The sequence below is a fragment of the Mus caroli genome, chromosome 11, assembly GCF_900094665.2.
Source record: "Mus caroli chromosome 11, CAROLI_EIJ_v1.1, whole genome shotgun sequence".
In the NCBI taxonomy this organism is placed as follows: domain Eukaryota; kingdom Metazoa; phylum Chordata; class Mammalia; order Rodentia; family Muridae; genus Mus; species Mus caroli.
The window spans coordinates 102,103,984-102,122,399 of NC_034580.1; the positions used below are offsets into that span (position 1 = coordinate 102,103,984).

An 18,416-nucleotide genomic window follows, 5' to 3' on the forward strand; every position below is an offset into this window, starting at 1 on the left:
ACACAGATTTTGTCACTCAGTTTAATATATGTCATAGGTAGTTCATATGAATGCTTGTTACAAAATTAGCTGCCACGGTCTGATGTATGGGACTTTAAGAAAGCTTATATTACTTAAACGATAACTATGCACATAAAATTTGATTCTAAATGTATTTTAAAGATTTGTAAAACAATGTTAAGTCTAAAATTATCTGGTCTTAAAGTGATTTAGTTTTGTGTTATTTTTAATAACTTAAACTTGTGAACTGTTAAAAAAAACATTACACTTGAATATCCCAGTGCATATATTTCTATTAACCTACACAAAGCCATGTGAAAAACTCCATACAATTCCCAAGGCAACAGCACACACAGTTTTCACCGCAACTCACTGTTACTGCATCGGAACACAGAAAGAATCAACAAAACCCCACTACCCGCTCCCAAAGAAAAAAACAACCCTTTCCCACCCCAGCAAAAATTACCTGGTACAAGCAGAGACTTAAGAAATGCTTTCTCAGTAGGAAGCATTTATAAAATGCAGAGATCTCAACAAGCCAAATGCTTATGCACAGAGAGGAACCTCTCCCTACCATCGCTCCCGCCTCATGAGTCAGACAAAATTCTGATTCATTTAAAAAAGTTCACTTTTTAAAAGCGTATTTGTGTATATCGCCTGGTTACTTGTTTCAAGTACAAACCGGCCTTGTGGACAATATCAAAGCAGGCGTGGAAGCAAAGTGCACTCCTAAGACAGAGATCAGCTCCTCCGTGAACACCTAACAGGCTGCAGCAAGCAAGCAAACCACTGTGACCTCACAGAGCCCAGCCACCTGCCTGCTGCTGAGCGGAGGGAGCTAAGTGAAGAGCTTCACCTTGTCATGCATTTCTTGCTCAAGAAAAATAAGCACATAACTCCTTCAAATCCAGCACTCACAGTGTCATTAGCTCATAGTATCAGGCAATGAGAAACTGCTCTTGTACTACCTACTTCTAGAATCTTCCATGAACTTACAGTATGCTAACACCGACAGATTTCCTCCTATAATACTGCCACCAGCACCACCCACACACAAACCATACACTGTACTATGCTCTAAGTCTCTGAATTCATCACCACATAGTGTTCTACGTTCCACTTTTTTCACAAGTTTAATGTGGACACAGAAAAAACAAGCAATGTTTATTGTGCAATTCCAATAGATATTCTTAGGGTCTTGGTTTAGAGTCAGTCTCCATAGTTATTTCAACTGCCCAGTTTAAACAAAAAGCAACAACCTACCTAGAAATTTCATGATCGTTCTTCAAACACCAAAGTAACGCACTGATGATTCACATTATAATTTAAATATATTTTAAAACTACACATACTTTATATACCGCTCCTTTTATAAAATAATCAAAATAATTTGATTATCTGGAAGGAAATAACTGAAAGAGCCCTTTCATTGTATCTATAACCTCTGTAGAACTCCAAACCAAGAGGAGAGGGTGAAATAAAGATCTCTCAGTCAGCAGAAACGTGTGACTGTTAGGTGCAGACTCGTGCTTTTCCCGTCTCCGGTGGACCGAGAGCTAACGGCAGCAAGGACACAACCTCTGCGACCGACCGGCTCTACATGGCTTTCACTTTGATTTGTTTCATTTTCATTTGCTTCTTCTCCAACTTCTTTTGTTCTCTCCTCAAAGCAGCTTCCTGTGTAACAGGGAGGGGAAGAGGGTCCAAATTAAGCTCTAAGGACACACTAAAACCCAGGGGGCTGGGGAACCGGTTTGGTGGTTAGACCTCACGATGCGTCTGCAGAAGACCCAAGTTCTGTTCCAAGCATCTGTCAGGTGGTTCACAGCTGCCTTTAATTCCAGCTCCAAGGGATCTGATGCATCTGAACTCCACACCGGGCACCTCCACTCACCCTATTATTACTCAAAATCCTTTTGAGAGTGGTAGTGCTAGAAGTTTGAAATAGGGTCTCTCTTTGTATAGCCCTGGCTGTCCTGGAATTCACTATGTAGATCAGGGTGTCCTTGAACTCACAGAGATCTGCCTGCCTCTGCCTCCCTGGAGTGCTGAGATTAAAGGCATGTAACACTATGCCTGGCCTTTATTCAAAATCTTGGTCTTGCAACACATAGAACATTCTTGAAGATACTTATAATAATTGCAAGCCAGGCACGATGACCACAACAATTCCAGCATTTGGAAGACTAAGGCAGGGGATTGCACTTTGGCTAAGTAGTTAGTTCCAGGCTAACCTGTGCTATAAATCCAACCTTGGCTACATAGTTAATTTCAGGCCAATCTGTGCTATGAGACATTGTTTCAAAATACAAAACAAAAGCATTGCCAATTCATATGCTGAGGAATAAAAATGAACATGAAACAAGGCAAAGATAATTAAATTTTAATTTAGCACTAATCTCAATGAGGATTTTACATGGTGTGTGTATTTCTTTTCTTTGAGGCAAGGTCTCAATAAGTTATCCATGCTGACATTAAATTCAACTGCCACACCCTTTTTAAAAGATAAATTTTCAATATTTAGCCATTGCTAGTCTTGAAATTGTTATTAAGGCCAGGCATGGTGGCTAAAGAGATGGCTTATGTTTCATAGTAATGTTTAATAGTATTTGCTGTTCATCTGGGTTTGGCTCCTAGCACCCACATCAGATTTGGGATACCTCAAGTTTGGGATTACAGCTATTTAAGAGAAATCTACAACAAAACCTGTAGAGAGGGGCTGGAGAGATAGCTCAGTGGTTAAGAACACTGACTGCTCTTCCAGAGGTCCTGAGTTCAATTCCCAGCAACCACATGGTGGCTCACAACCATCTGTAATGGGATCCCAATGCCCTCTTCTGGTGTGTCTGAAGACAGCAACAGTGTACTCACATACAGAAAATAAATAAATATAATACATAAATAAATATTTTTTTAAAAAACTACAGATATATTAGAATTCACTAATTGTGTATCAAACACTAATTTAATTTTTATTTTATTTATATTTGTTTTTTTGTGAAACATGGTTTCTCTGTCTTAGAACTCAATCTGTAGACCATGCTAGCCTCAAACTCAGAGATACATCTATGCCTGCCTCTCAAATGCTGGGATTAAAGGTGTATGCCACCACCACCTGGCTTCAAACCCTAATCTTTTTTTGTTTTGTTTTTTGGTTTTTTGGTTTTCGAGACAGGGTTTTTCTGTATAGCCCTGGCTGTCCTGGAACTCACTCTGTAGACCAGGTTGGTCTCGAACTCAGAAATCTGCCTGCCTCTGCCTCCCGAGTGCTGGGATTAAAGACGTGCGCCACCACTGCCCAACTTTGTGCACATTTCTACAGAGAATTATAGTAGACAGTAGGGTCAAAATAGGCATGTAGATAATTCAAAACAAAACAGCAGTTTTGGGGCAATCTCACAAAAACCTCAACCCTAGACAAAGAACTGAAGGCAGCTGAGGAACTCTGAGAGCAGGAGAACCAGTCTTCCCAGATAAGAGATCAACTGGTTACCCAGTACCAAAGGGTCAGTTCTGAAAACTGCACACAGCTAACAGCAGACAGACTCAACAGGCTGTATTTATATAGTTAAGGTATGCAAGAGCATGCGCGCACACACACACACACACACACACACACGTCACTACAACAAAGAAAAAGAAGTTCTAAGTTTGAAAGAGAGCTGTGGAAAGGAACTATTATATGGGAGGTTTGGAAGGGAGGCCAAGGAAGAGGAAAATGGTATAATTGTAATCTCAAAACAGGGATGGGGATTTAGCTCAGTGGTAGAGTGCATGTCTAGCAAGCACGAGGCCCTGGTCCTGTCCTCAATTCTGAGAAAAAAAAAAAAGACAAAATAATCTCAAAACATAAAACCACATAATAGAGAAGCTGAGCCCAGCAGCCGAGCCTCTGAGTGTCTCACTTCCAGCCTGCGCTGTTTCTCAGGGTCCTCCTCGTTCATGATCCGCTCCTTCTCAGCTCTTTTTTTCTCCTCACGCCGAGACTGTGCAGCCTCCTGTCTCTGCACATGTGTCAGCTTCAGAAAGTTCTCTTCCACACGAGCCCGGTTCTTATCTGCTTTTTGTTTCCCCTTCCCCAGAAAACAAAGACTTCATAAGGAACCGATTCTAACGCACAGGAGAAACCCAACTTAGCATGGCTCAACTCCTCCCCTTGGACACTTCCAAGTCAACCAGCAAAGGCTCCGTCACTGCACTCACTGACAGCTGCTGCCCATCAGGGGGGAAACCCAACAGTAATAGGGGCTGGTTTTCTAAGACTTACTTCTCTGTTGAGTCGGAACTTTTTGGCTTTATCGATAGAATAAATCACCATGTTCATCAGGGGTAGCAAAGACTCCATATCCTTTGGGTACGTGTTACCTGAGCCAGGCACTGGAAAACAAAGCCATTTTCCTACTGAGTAATGGCAGCATTAACACTTCTGTCTTAATGCTAACAGTGTAGCTCCTTGGAGGAACCCAGAAATCAACAAGGAGGAAGGAAGTTAGCAGTGCTGCAGTTTTAGAGCTATTATTTCAGAAGGGAAAATAATCTCAAAAACATTTGAGAGGAAGCCAAGCACTAGACAGACAGGACCCAGAACACTTACCATTAAATGTAAACAGTAGCGTCCTCTTGGTGTCAGGCAGCTTTAAAGGCTGGCCTTCCCTGTCATCAGAGAGAAGTCTGTTAAGAGACTGTAAACAAGGACCCGTCCATCTATGCATACCAGCACGCATCTGACTCAGGTGGGCAAATACCTGCAAACAGCAGTGAGTGTACTCTGCACCTCCCAGTCACAGGTAAGCACAGGACACTCTGCTACATGTGAACCCCTCCAGGGATGTTTCCAGTGGACAAGATATATTATCCACTTTCACCTGGGGAGCCAGAAATATGCCTCTATTTAAGAATGAGGCCATGGGCTGGAGGGATGGCTCAGGGGTTAAGAGCACTGACTGCTCTTCCAGAGGTCCTGAGTTCAATTCTCAGCACCCATATGGTGGCTCACAACCATCTGTAATGGGAATCCAATGCCCTCTTCTGGTGTGTCTGAATAGAGTATAGTGTACTCACAGACATTAAATAAATAAACAACAACAAAAAAAGAGGCCATACTTCTAAATACCTTTGCTTATTTTTTAATTTCTAAATTTCTATTTATTTATTTATTTATTTATGTGTTGGAGTGTTTTGCCTGCATGTATGTGTGTATGCAGTACCCATGGAGGTCCGAAAAGGGTGTCAAATCTCCTGGAACTGGAGTTAAGAGTGGTTTTTAGCCTTCATATGGGAGCTGGGAAGGCAGCCCTGGTCCCTGAGTACATGAGTGATAATTCACTCTGAACCACTGAGTCAGGCTACAGAGGCTACTTGTGGTGCTCCAACATAAAACTGCTCAGGGAAATGAATTTAATGCTTTGACTTTATACATACTCTTGCAGAATCTTTGGACCAGAGAACTGGTCTGAAAAATGAACAGATTCAATCTTATCAGCATAGTGTGTAAGAAAATGAACCATCTGAAAAAAAAAAAAAAAAACAGAAAGAAAGAATATTAACTAAAGTTTAGTGCACTCCCAAGCTTTCATAGATATTCACCTTTTAATGCATACTTTTATAAAATGTCATTCAGATTAAAATACTTCTTTTAAAAAAAATTACCTCACCTTCAATTTAAAGAGGTGGTTCTCTTAATCCCAGCACTGGGGAGTCAGAGGCAGGCAGACCTATATGAGTTCAAGGCCAGCCTGGACTACAAAAGCAAGTTCCAGCACAGCCAGGGCTATTCTCTGCAGCCACCCTCCAGCCTTAGCCCCTCCCATGACAGGATCACAAGTGCCCACCCTGTGTGCCCACCTTTACTTATACAAACTGAAACTCAAGACTAGTCTGAAGTCTTAAACAAACAGACCTGAACGTTGCCTGGAGTGGCGGTGCACGTCTTTGTTTGTAGCATTAGGGGATAGAGGCAGGTGGACCTCTATGAGCCAGGGTTACATAGTAAGACTCAAAAATTAAAACAAACCCTTGAAAGTCAATAGGTCTTTTAGAGAACTTTTTATTTTACTTGTGCATGTCAGTGTGTGTGCATGTGTGCTGTGCACCTGGGGAAGGCAGAAGAGAGAGTCACACCCCTCATAGCTGGAGCTGTGGGACACTCAGTTTGTCAGCAAGGTGCTAGGACAAGAGCTAGAGCCCCGTCCCCCCCCGGAGACAGGGTTTCTCTGTGTATTCCTGGCTGTCCTGGAACTCACTCTGTAAACCAGGCTGGCCTTGAATTCAGAAATCTGCCTGCCTCTACCTCCCCAGTGCTGGGATGAAAGGTGTACGCCACCACTGCCAGGCCTGCGAGCTACAGTCCTTACAATTGCTCAGTGCTCTTAACCGCAGGCTGTCTGTCTCCTGGACTGACAGCCCTCTGCTGAGCTATCAGCAGGAGGAAGCAGTGCACAGCTGTAACTAATGAGTGGCTCAGAGAAGACCTGTCCCAACTGTAGGAGATCACCAGCTCAACATGAGAGCTAACCAATGCCTCAATTAGAATGGCAGAAAATCGACAGCTGTGTTACCCAGTTGATCAAAATCAGGTAGATGACCGATCGTAAGTTACACAAAGAATGTTTATCATGAATGATCTGTAGTCAGAGATTATTTGCCTATTGTTTTAGCAAGGGTCAAGTAAAATTCAGTATGTGATATATATAACGTGTATACACACACACACGTATTTCTTCATTTATTTGGAGAGTCTCTCCTTGTACTACCTAGCCTGGTCTAGAACTCATGACGTCACAGACAGTCATGCACTGGAGCACATCCCGTACCACATTTACCTTTGTATCCATCATTCCCTCTGTGACTTCTCCCATTTCTGACAGAATGGCCAAAGAGTCTGGCAGTCCATACTTTGCTCCAGACTTCGGTTTATCACTACAAAACTCACTCTGAAAGAAAAATCGACAACAGGAAACATGATATTTTATACAGTTCTTCCCAGACTAGGTAGGTACAATCTATCTTGAAGTGGTGCCTAACATCTGAGAGACAGAACTGTGCTGTCCTACAGAGCTGAACTTTGTGATGAAGAGACAGTTTTGACAAACAATTAAATTAGAGCAACTTGACATACCAGATCCTGCATCTCTTTCTGTAGTCGCAGCAAAGCTTTGCGAGTGCCGACAGCGAACACGTATGTGTCCATGTCCTCGTCATTCATTGTTACTTTTATTTGCTTTAAAAAGAAAACAAGAAAAGACAAGACTCGCTTACTGAGTTCTATGGTGGGTAGGTTTCTAAACAGCCCTAAAAGCTCAGCCTTCTGGTGACCACACTCTTCCCCCGGACAGGGCTCGTGGTGTAACAGAGGACCCGCACTGGGCTGATCCCAACTAAGAAAAGAGCATTGTCCTGGGTATGAGAAGCAGTTCAGCAAGTTAATAAGATAACTGGGCCTCAGCTGAAGGAGAGAAGCTTTCGGACCTACATGATCATCAAGGGAGAGGGATGGATTATAAAGTCCTGAGGTCCAGACCTCCAGACCTGGGTAACTCCTAGTTGATGGGCAGTGAAAAAACAGGTAATTATAAATACAAGGAACTGAATGTGCTTGAAAAGAAGGAAACACAAGCGTGGCTGACACCGTTTTCAGCCTTGCAGGCCTAAGCAGAGGACCCAGCTAACCCACTCTGGGCCGCTTATGTACTCATTCACTGTGAGATAATAAACTGTTCTGGTTTCCCTTTTTCCTTTCCTTTTGTTTGTTTGTTTGGCTTTTTGTTGTTATTGTTGTTGTTTTTGTTTTGCTTTTGAGACAAGGTCTCAAAATTTTTTTTTAAAAGTTTGCTGGTTATGGAAATGTATCCCTTTAATTCCAGTTTGAGGGATGGTCTACAAAGTGAGACTCTCAAAAAAAAAAAAAAAACAAAAAACACGCAGAAAAAGGTTTATTATTTCTATTCTATGTTATATGTTTGCCTGCATGCTTATCTGTGCACCATGTGTGTGCAGCACCTTTGGAGGCTAGAAGAGGGCACTGGATCCCCTGGAACTAGAGTAACAGATGGTTGGTTAAGAGCTGGGTGTTGGTTCTACAATCCAGGTATTCTGGAAGAGCTCCAACTGCCGAGCTGAGCCATCTCTCTAGACCCCGATGGTACTATTTTAAACTAATCAGTTTTGTGGCAAATTGTTATGAAGAAACACGGCACTGATACCCTTTCAGAGGTCCTGAGTTCAATCCCTAGCCACCACATGGTGGCTCACAACCATCTGTAATGAGATCCTATGCCCTCTTCTGGTGTGTCTGAAGAGAGCAATGGTGTACTCATATACATACATTTAAAAAAAAAAATTACGTCTAGGTTTGTCTCAGGTTCCTAAAACAGAGCTAAAACCTTTATGCTTCATTATTTGTAAGACACCCTTTTCAATCAGCCTGCGTTCACACTAATTTAAGTTCTCCACACAGCTTTAGGAATTGGGGGCTGATCATGTGATAGAGCAAATGCCCCTCCTCAAAGTCCTGAAGAAGAGGAACATGGAGCTTTGTGCTTTAGAAACCCTTGAGCCACATTCAGAAAGCTTCCATATTTGTAAACGTGTGGATTCACTAAAACAGCAGGATGCTCAGAGATGATAGAGAGACTCCACACTGCTCCGTCCCTTTCCACAGCACCTCACTGTGTAGCTCTGGCCAGGCTGAGTTCACTCGGCAGCCCAAGCTGGAGCTCCCTATGTAGTCTAGGCTGACTGATGCACCTGCAGACTCACCAGTGCTGGCATGGCATTAAAGGCGTGAGCTACCATGCCTGGCACCCTCTTTTTTTTTTTTTTTTCAAACTGGCTATTGCTGAGTTGTGTCCTTAATAAGTCAGTAAATATAAGCAAAGGTTTGCCATGAATTCTGTGAATCATTCAAAAAAAGTTATTAAATCTAGAGGGAGGGAATGGGAACCCTCAACTTGAGCAGCCAAAAGTGCATATGGTATGGAGGCCTCACAGGGGGGATCTGAGGGTGGGGAGTGGGGCCTGAACCTTCAACCTGTGGGACCTGAAGCTAATTCCAGGCAGTGTCAGAAATGAATTGTTGAATCCCTGCTGATGTCTAGACAATCCAAGAACACATGTGGTACAGACAGACATATAGGCACCTCACACATAAAATTCAAAAATCTTTTTTCCAAAGGAAGGTCCCAGGATGCTAATGTAGGAAAAAAAACCTGGTAAATGATAGCTGTATTAAAAAAAAAAAAAAGGGCTGGTGAGATGGCTCAGTGGGTAAGAGCACCCGACTGCTCTTCCGAAGGTCCAGAGTTCAAATCCCAGAAACCACATGGTGGCTCACAACCATCTGTAACGAGATCTGACTCCCTCTTCTGGAGTGTCTGAAGACAACTACAGTGTATAATAAATAAATAAATCTTTAAAAAAAAAAATTCTGTACTTCTGTATTTACAGGAAATTGCAAAAGCAGTCTCTTTAACAGAACCCAGAAGAAAAAAAGCAAATTAGTAACAATCCTATCTGAGAGTATCTCTTTGAGAGAGGCAAAAGACATTTTTGACAGTGAACACAGTATGTAGATTCATGTCGATTTAATAAATGAAAGACATATAGCCAATAACCTAGATTGTGATTTGAGCTCTTTCAATCAAAATTAATCATTTGAAGTAAAAATATTTGAAAAGAAAACAAAGTAAAACAAACAAACAACTTAAATTCCTGCAAAAAAGCAGTCAGAGGCCTCCGGACAGCTGAAATGAGAAAAGCTGACCGGCTTTGGTTGACAAGCATCACATTTTCTGGCATGGACACAGATTGTCGTGAGTTTCAAACACAATCCAGACAGAAATGGAACAGTTAGGAAACAATTCAGTTTGTAGCCAGAAAGCCAGGGGGAATACTTACCACTTGATCACTCACTGGCCTCATCATCCGGGCCAGGACATTAAGTAAGTCTTGTCTCTTAAGGAACTGCAAAAATGAGAAAAATTAGTCAATACCTTCAGCTTACAGTTACAGAAGGGCCGTGGAGGGACTTCAGGGAAAACAGAACTGCAGGGCAGACAGCCGTTGGAGCGGCCGCTCCCTACTCACCCTCAGTTGGATAAGCATGCCTTCACAGCACACTCGGCCAGAACACCACAGGTTATAGATGTGCTCATTCTCCTGATTCAACTTCCCTGTGCTTGTGGCTTCTTTGTTAGTCCCATCATCCCCTAGGAGTAAAAGCACTGAGTCTGACTCACTGGACCTTGGGATCCCTTTAGGACAGCAATGCTCTGCTATCTCACAGAATCTCCTTGGACAGGGATTAAAGGACCAGCACTGCTGCTTTCACTTCAGTATTATTTTAAAGGTTTTACACCTCAATAGACGTGATGTATAAATTTATCATCTGCTCCATCGTACATTAATTCATCTGTTCTTGAAGACATGCTCAGTGTCACATCTTCATAACAACGGTTGTGTATACGGTCTGGATTTTCTGCATGGGCTCCATTAATTCCAATTACCTCTGACAGGGTAGAGTTCAAAGGCAGTTTCCACACATTTCAAATCACCAAAATCATTATTTTATTTCAATTTTATACCAACTTCACGCAGACTACAGCAAACAACTGCCAGAGATTCCTGTGCAAAGGGACTGATTTCCACTGTTCCACCATTTTATGTTGCTATCCATTCATGTTCCTCTGTAAATTTATGAAGAGAGCAGAGAGAACGGTATCTCCTCTGCTACCAGTGCACAGCAGGCACCAAGACCGGGCATCAAGGAGATAGACAGGCTCTTTATCATCTGCTAGGCCAAGTGTGCTGGGGCGCCGAAGGTTGCTGCACAGGCTAGTAGAGGTGGGGCTTCTTTTTTACTTTTAAAACTCTTTACTGTTTCCATAAAAAAAAGTTATGGATTCTGTCTGGCATGAAGAACAGGGAGGGCAATGAGCCAAAGAATGCTCCCCACCACCCCCAACCCAAATTCTACCATCAAAAAACACCCTAAAAACCATGGAATAGGGGAGACAGCATCCACTGGTAAACAGGTATAGTTTAACATAGTCTAATAACATGGCTGCAATTTAACCCCTTAGATAAGCTTTAACATCAGCCTCCTTCATAGAAAAAACAGAAACTATGTCCCATCAACAGTGCTACCACAAAGAACAATTAGGAAACAATATGTGGCCAAAAAAAAAAAATAAATAAATAAATAAATAAATAAATAAAAGAAAAGGCCAACCAAGCAAAACCCAACATTTTATGAGGCCTAACTTGGTGGCATTGGGGAGGCAGAGGCATGGTCAGGGCTACAGAATCGACCAGTAAGATGGCTCAGCTGGTGAAGGCACTGGCTACCAAACCCTGACTGCTGGGGCCCAAGTGTGGCAGGAGAGAGCGGGTTCCTACAGGTTGTTCCCTGCTTGTGCTCTTGGTCACAGCATTCCTGCCCACCTCCAACACATAAAGTAACAAATTAACTAAAAACAACTAAACCCACCAGACAAAACAACGCAAGGGAAGCACTCACTGCAGTGTGTGTGACCGGCAGCAGATGGGCCCGACCTCACCACTAAGGAGCATGAAGGTGGCTGAGCTCACAACCTCACACAGCTGCCTGCCCTACCGACTGTGTGCATATCCCACATGTGGCATAAAAACCAAAGGACCCAGAACTTGAAGGAAGTGTGAGGATTTCTAAAAATCAAACTGAAATTAGTTTATCAAATAACCTAAAATGACAGTTTCTTGTTTCAACAAGAATTTTTTGGCTGGGCAGCGTTGGCACACGCCTTTAATCCCAGCACTCGGGAGGCAGAGGCAGGCGGATTTCTGAGTTCGAGGCCAGCCTGGTCTACAGAGTGAGTTCCAGGACAGCCAGGGTTACACAGAGAAAACTGTGCTTACCAGACTGTTTCCAGGCAGGCTCCCAGACTTGGATTGGCTTAACTTACCCACTAACGTAAAATTGCTCTCCAAAAGCTCTCTATGAGAGTTAAACCAGGCCTGAGCAAGTCGGCTGTTTTTATTCTTCCCGATGATGTAGTTCATGATATAGGCAAGCAGACCAGTCACCATCAAAATTTCTAGGTAATAACTCTCCCAACTGTTCTGCAGGTGTGCAGGGACCTTAAGAAGGAAAATTCCCATGTAATTTTGGCTGAGGTTGAACACGGAGTCTAAAGAATGGATGAAAAATGAGAAAGCCCAAAGACAGAAGTCGCTACTTTACAGAACTCTCACCGGGGAAAAGTTACACTTTATGGCCAGAGAGAAGACTCGATGGTTAGGAGCACTGATTGCTCTTGGAGAGGACATAGGTTTGATTTCTAGCACCCAGAAAGTAGCTTATAACCATCTCTAACTCCAGTTCTATGGACCTGATACTGTCTCTGTCCTCCAAGAGGAATAGGCACGCACATGGTGCACTTAACATACACGCAGAAAAAACACCCCTACACACAAAGTAGTCATAATTAAAAAGTTACACTTTGAAAAATATGCTCATTTTGATCTTCTAGATCAGCTTTTCATTTTTGAGTTTGTTTCTTTGTTTTGTTTGTTTCAAGTCACGGTTCTGTGGCCCTAGCTGTCCTGGAACTTGATTTGTAAACCAGAGAACTCAGAACCCTGAGATCTGTCTGCCTTTGCTTCCTGAGTGCTGGGACTAAAGGCATGGCTACTATGCCCAGCTCCAGGTCAGCTTTTGAACGCCTTTCAGAAGATGTATATCTGTGTGTGGTGCCACATGCTTTTAGTCCCAGCACTCGGGAGGCAGAATCAGGAGGGTTTCTGTGAGTTCTAAGCTAGCCTGGTCTACAAAGTGAGTCCTAGGACAGACAGCTACTACACAGAGAAATCCTGTCTCAAACAACAAAACAAAAAAAGAGGAAGAAAATATAAAGACTATCAAACGTATCAAGCTAAGTATGCCCAACCATCCACTTTTATACTCGTATGTAAGTAACGGTAGACAGGCCAGACTACAACATGAAGCTGCCTCACAGTGATGGATGCTCATCACAATTCGTGTAGGCTTTTTATTAGACTGCACTATTATTCCAGTACCTACTGTGCATTATGGATTATAGCTATGGTATCAATGGATTATAGTTTAGTTTGTGATTTAGAATCTTATATACTTACATCAACAATTGTTATCGGATCTTTATTTTTGTTAGAAGAGGTATCTGGTTTGTCTTCATAACCCTCAAACTCCTCATCATCATATGGCTCACTTTCTCTATCTCCCTCCTACAAAAACAAAACACAATCACATCTACAAATGGCGCCAGCAGTTGTGTCGCAGTTTGTTGGTAACATCTGTAGAGAAAAACATGACTTGTCAGCAACAAGTACAGAACAGAGAGACGTTCTTTTAGTACAATTCTAAGCTTGGAGGTGTAAGATAAGCAAGTTCCAGAAAACTAACATACACGTCAATGACATTTCATAACGCATTTCATATTTGAATTTCGATAAGAGAGCCAGGAATGGTGGCAAGTACACTGAATCCCAGCACCTGAGAGGCAGGTGATCTGTGATTTTGAGGCATCTTGGTCTACATAGCAAGTTCCAGGATAGCCAGGGCTACATAGTGAGACCCTGCCTCTAAACAAACAAACAAACAAACAAACAAGACAGGAAGACAATGTCCTTGATTTCTCACCTCTTCTCCCTACACATAAAACTATGTGGATGATGAAGATGGTAATTAGCCTGATCGTATTAATTTAATTCTGCAATGTACATGCACACCAAAGCATATGGTAAAAAGAAAAATGAAACACAGTGAGACCTTTTCTCAGTAGCAAACAAAATGAGATATTACACAGCATAAATAAATAGCAAACCTGAAGGATGACACAAAAATCCCCAAACACCAAAAGAGTGAGGACACTTACTTTAGAACCCAAAGTTCTAAATTGTCATTCATACACTATCTACTCTCAGTTCAGATCTTATCTACTCCAGAAAGTACAGGAAACACAATGCTTTATTAAGGTAAAAGGTATGAACATACCACAAAATATTCACAAGAGTTAAAGGTGGTGGTGGCACACACCTTTCATCTCAGTGCTTGGGAGGCAGAAACAGGCAGACCTCTGTGAGTCTGAGGTCTATAGTTTAGTGTCCCAGCCTAGTATACCAAGCCAGGTCCAGGACAGCCAAGGCTACAGAGAGAAACCTTGTGTCAAAACAAACAAACAAAAAACCAAGAGAATAAACTAGAATAGCTAAACAAAAAGTATTAGACAAAAATGAGGATTCCAGACAGCAACAGTCTCCCTATATTTGGGTTTTTGTCTGAGAAAGCACTAATAGATTTTCCCATCCTCCTGAATTCCCCAATAAATCAACAATAAACAACCTACTTCGTGGGGCTGGAGAGATAAATTAAGAGCACTTGCTGCTCTGGCAAAGGGCCTGGATTTGATTCCCAGAAACCATGTAGCTGCTCAGATCCAGAGGATTCTGTGCACATAGCACACCTACAGTCAGGCAAAACACTCAAACACATAAAAATAAATAAATCTTAAAAACAAAAGCCCCACCTGGGTATCTGCATCTTCGAAATCACCTTCTTGGCTTTCATCCTGCCCTTCCAACTCCACGGTGGCCTCGTCCTCATCATCTTCAGTGCTGATCACTCGCTGAGGAGACTCCGTAACAGAATCTTCCATGACATCCTCAAACTCAGCAAAATCATTATCATCATACTCTACTATGTCTTCCTCATCTTCGAAATCATCAAACTTGGCTTCAGAGACACTCCCAAACACCAAGAGGACCACACAGAAAGCATAGAAGGTTTTCATTGCACCTTAAAAACAAGCTGTGAGAAACAGTGTATGCTAAGTGAACGACCCTTGCACATACGTGATTATCGTCTTTTGTAAATTGTTAAGTCATTAAGAACCATCTAAGAGTTGTGGTACATGCTTGTGATCCCATTTCTTGGTGTGGTAGAAAGAGGATCAGAAGTCCAAGGCTTGTCTTTGGCTATATACTGAGCTCAAAGCAAGACCAACCTACAGGCTGACCCTTACTTAGAAAAATAAAACAATCTCACAAATGCCTCCTGCTTTTCTCTTCCGAGATACTCATGGATTCTGAAAGCCCTATGAAAAGGAAACAATGAGCCAAAGCCAAGAGGTATGGGGTCTATCCAGATCCTATCAGCAGTTCTCAGTAAAAACAAGGATACGCAATTGATTTCTTTTGGTTCAATTCTCTAAAATCTTTCTGTATATTATACATTCCATAGTTTTTTTGCCCCACCCCCTCAAAAGTATTTTTGAAGCCAGGCGTAGCGGCACACGCCTTTAATCCCAGCACTCGGGCAGAGGCAGAGGCAGGTGGATTTCTGAGTTCGAGGTCAGCCTGGTCTACAAAGTGAGTTCCAGGACAGCCAGAGCTATACAGAAAAACCCTGTCTCAAAAAACCAAAAAAGTATTTTTGAGAGACTATTAAAACCTTTCTAGGGTCTGGAGAGATGGGTCAACAGTTAAGAGCACTGGCTGCTCTTCCAGAGAACCCAGGTTCAATTCCCAGCACCCACATGGCAGCTCACTACTGTCTGCAACTCCAGCTCTAGGGAATCCAGCACCTTCACACAGTCACGCATACAGGCAAGTATTTTATGCACCAAAGTGCATAAAATAAAAATAAATAAATTATTCTTAAAAATCCTTTCTAAAAGAACTAAGGACTATAGAGAATAAGATACAACTATGGATATGTAAATAGTTACAAAATAACCCATAAATAAAAACCACCCAGACTGGAAAGAAGCTTGCCAGTATAATTCTTGTCATTCTTGTGACATACATAAGGTTGGCTTCACCATCAGTACTAAAAGAGAAAGCCATTTACCTACAGATCAACTGTAGATCTGTGTTTGGCCTGCAGACGTGTTCTCCTGGACACACACTAGCTGTGATAACCACAGGTGTGAACACCACAGAAAGAAGATGCACCAGCACAACTACCACGTCACTACATGGGCTCAGACTCAAGGTATTGATTTTGCATGAAATCACAGAATACAATGCAAAAATATTTTCAACCAACAAAATCATTTATACTATATTTTCAATTCTGCTCCCTCATCTAAATACCAGCACTATATCTTTAATTATCTAAAAAACAAAACAAAAAAAAAAACATCTATTTTTAAGCATTGAAATTCAGCCTAAAGGATAGATACGTGTAAGAGTATTATTACTGATAGGGTACGTGTATTACTACTGATGATTAGAAGTTGTCTTTTGACCTCCCCCCTTATATATGCCTGACCCAAATAAATAAATTAATGTAATTTTTAAAATGTTACAAAGGGAGGCTGGGGATGTAACTCAAGTTGTTAAGACTGTCTAAATTGATAGCAGGACCATATAAGATTAATCGGGTGTGGCGGTTTACTCCTGTAATTTCCAGCACTTGGGAGACTGAGGCCGAGAGTTCAAGGCCATCTTCTTCTACATAGTGAGTCCAGGCTTCAGGAGACCCCCGTCTCAAAAGCTCCAAGGGGCCGGTGGGGTGGGTGAGGTATCCCAGTACTCAGGAGTCAAATGCAGGCACATGTCCAAATTCAAGACTAGCCAGGACTACATAGCGAGACCCTATACTTCAGGGGGTGGAGGTGGTGGCAGGTATAGTAGTTCCAGTGGCCTGCCCTGCCTTGTCCTACATAGTGATAGTAGGCCAGCCTGCAAGAGTAAGAGGCACTGTCTCAAAGAACAAAGAACATCTGCTTTAGTGGCTCCCTTTCCAAGCAGAAGTAACTACATATCCCTGTCAACCTGACAGTCTGGCCATTTCAAACTCAGTCTATACCAGGAATGTTCACAACACAGAAGTGTTTCATACAGGCTCCCCTCAAGGTTATTTATGTTAAAATTATCCAAGCCATTTGTGCACTGGCTTTCTGATAAGACTCAGCTGGACCTGTCAACCGATTTCTCAGATGCACAGCTCTCTGCCTGGTCATCCAGCCTCTAGGACTTCTGAAGCAGAAAACACTAGACCCCAAGCCAGGCACAACATTAACACACCCATCTTGATTATCTTCGGCAAGCTCTCTCAGTAAAAAGGAGTATATGTAGCAATCATTGCTTGTCCTCTCAGGCCTCTGTGGCATTAGTCAAAATGATGAAATTTCTAGAAATGATGTAGACATTACTGTCACCTTACAAAGTAAAGTGTTGGTTACAAATAACTTGCATGTTAGAAACCTTCGGGTAAGGTCGACTCTAGAAGCGGTTGCCTCCGTGAAACTTCTAGTGTCTGGTCCTAGGTCCACCACGGAGAAGCCAAGTTCTATGCTCTTTTAATCTTCTGGCTACACACCAGATATTTTCTCAGATTTTGTCCTGTTGGTTGGGATCTACTCGAAACCTTCCCCCAAATCTTCCTAAAGCCCAACAGAAAATGGACCAGAAAAGGATGGACAGAGGTTCAGTCTTTCTTTTTTTTTTTTTTTTTTTTTTTAATTCAGGAGAGATAAGTTGCGGGTATTGATGCATGTCACTACCGGCCGGACTTAAAGGGTTGGTTAGGAGTGAAACACTACCTGGCTCTGCGGCCACGCAACTTAGTCACCGCTCGGCCTGGCACGGTCACACCGACTGGAATGTCATGGCCCCGCTACCTACCTGCACCCGAGGCTGCAACCGGGCCCGGGGGTCCTGAGGCCACTACCTCCAACCAGCCTGCCTTTGTCTGGTATCTGTCTTCAGGTCCCAAAGATAATCTGCGGGCCGCGATGTCACTGAACAGCCCAGAACAGGTAGCTCAGTCACGGCACCCTACTCTTCACGTAGCTTCAGCCGTCCGTTACGTAGAATGCGTACGGCTAGTTTGCGCCTGCGCGCGGGTGGGGGCGGGGCGCGGTCTTCAGGACATCCGCGCAAGGCGAACTAGGGCTGCTGGGAAAATTACGTAACCCCCGGCGTCCCCTGGGCTAAAAGTGCTCTAACTAGCGGAGGCTGCGTTTCTCCCGTAGGGTTCCGTCCGTCGGGTTGACGTCACTTTGATCGGATGCTCCGGAAGCTAAAGGTGGCCATAGTCTATGGGACCATGTGGACAGAGGCATGAAGGGAAATGTTGCCCGAATCGTGGGTTTTTTGTGTTGTTTTCGTTTTTTGGCAAGGGACGAGAGCTAAGGGAGGGTCGACATTCTTATGTAAATGAAGTTTCCAATCAACACCTTATTACCTTGAGTTTTTTGGGCGGTTCCCCATCGCCGCGGCTCTCTTCATTGCAGTTCCCTCACTACACGACCCAGACACAATCTTCACCCAGGAACAGATTCCTGTCCGGGGGTGTGTGACGTATTTATGTTGCGTTCCGGAATCGGAAGGGCGGCCCTAATTGGCGCCTTTCGGCAGCCGTAGCCCCAGCCCCACCCTTCGGCTCGCGCCCTACT

At 43.0% G+C, this 18,416-nt stretch overlaps 1 protein-coding gene across 1 annotated transcript; it reads right to left on the reverse strand.

Moving 5' to 3' along the window:
• Nucleotides 1-7: 7 nt before the first annotated feature.
• Ccdc47 (coiled-coil domain containing 47) lies at nucleotides 8-17,863 on the reverse strand. The gene is made up of 13 exons (XM_021177865.2): nucleotides 17,644-17,863; nucleotides 14,541-14,821; nucleotides 13,132-13,239; nucleotides 11,940-12,114; nucleotides 10,084-10,205; nucleotides 9,895-9,960; nucleotides 7,118-7,219; nucleotides 6,822-6,932; nucleotides 5,422-5,507; nucleotides 4,595-4,653; nucleotides 4,268-4,377; nucleotides 3,906-4,073; nucleotides 8-1,677 (listed from the first exon to the last, which is right to left on the reverse strand). The coding sequence occupies exons 2-13, from the start codon at nucleotides 14,802-14,804 to the stop codon at nucleotides 1,597-1,599; spliced, it is 1,452 nt and encodes a 483-aa protein (XP_021033524.1). The 5' UTR covers nucleotides 14,805-14,821; nucleotides 17,644-17,863; the 3' UTR covers nucleotides 8-1,596.
• Between the last annotated feature and the right edge of the window lie 553 nt (nucleotides 17,864-18,416).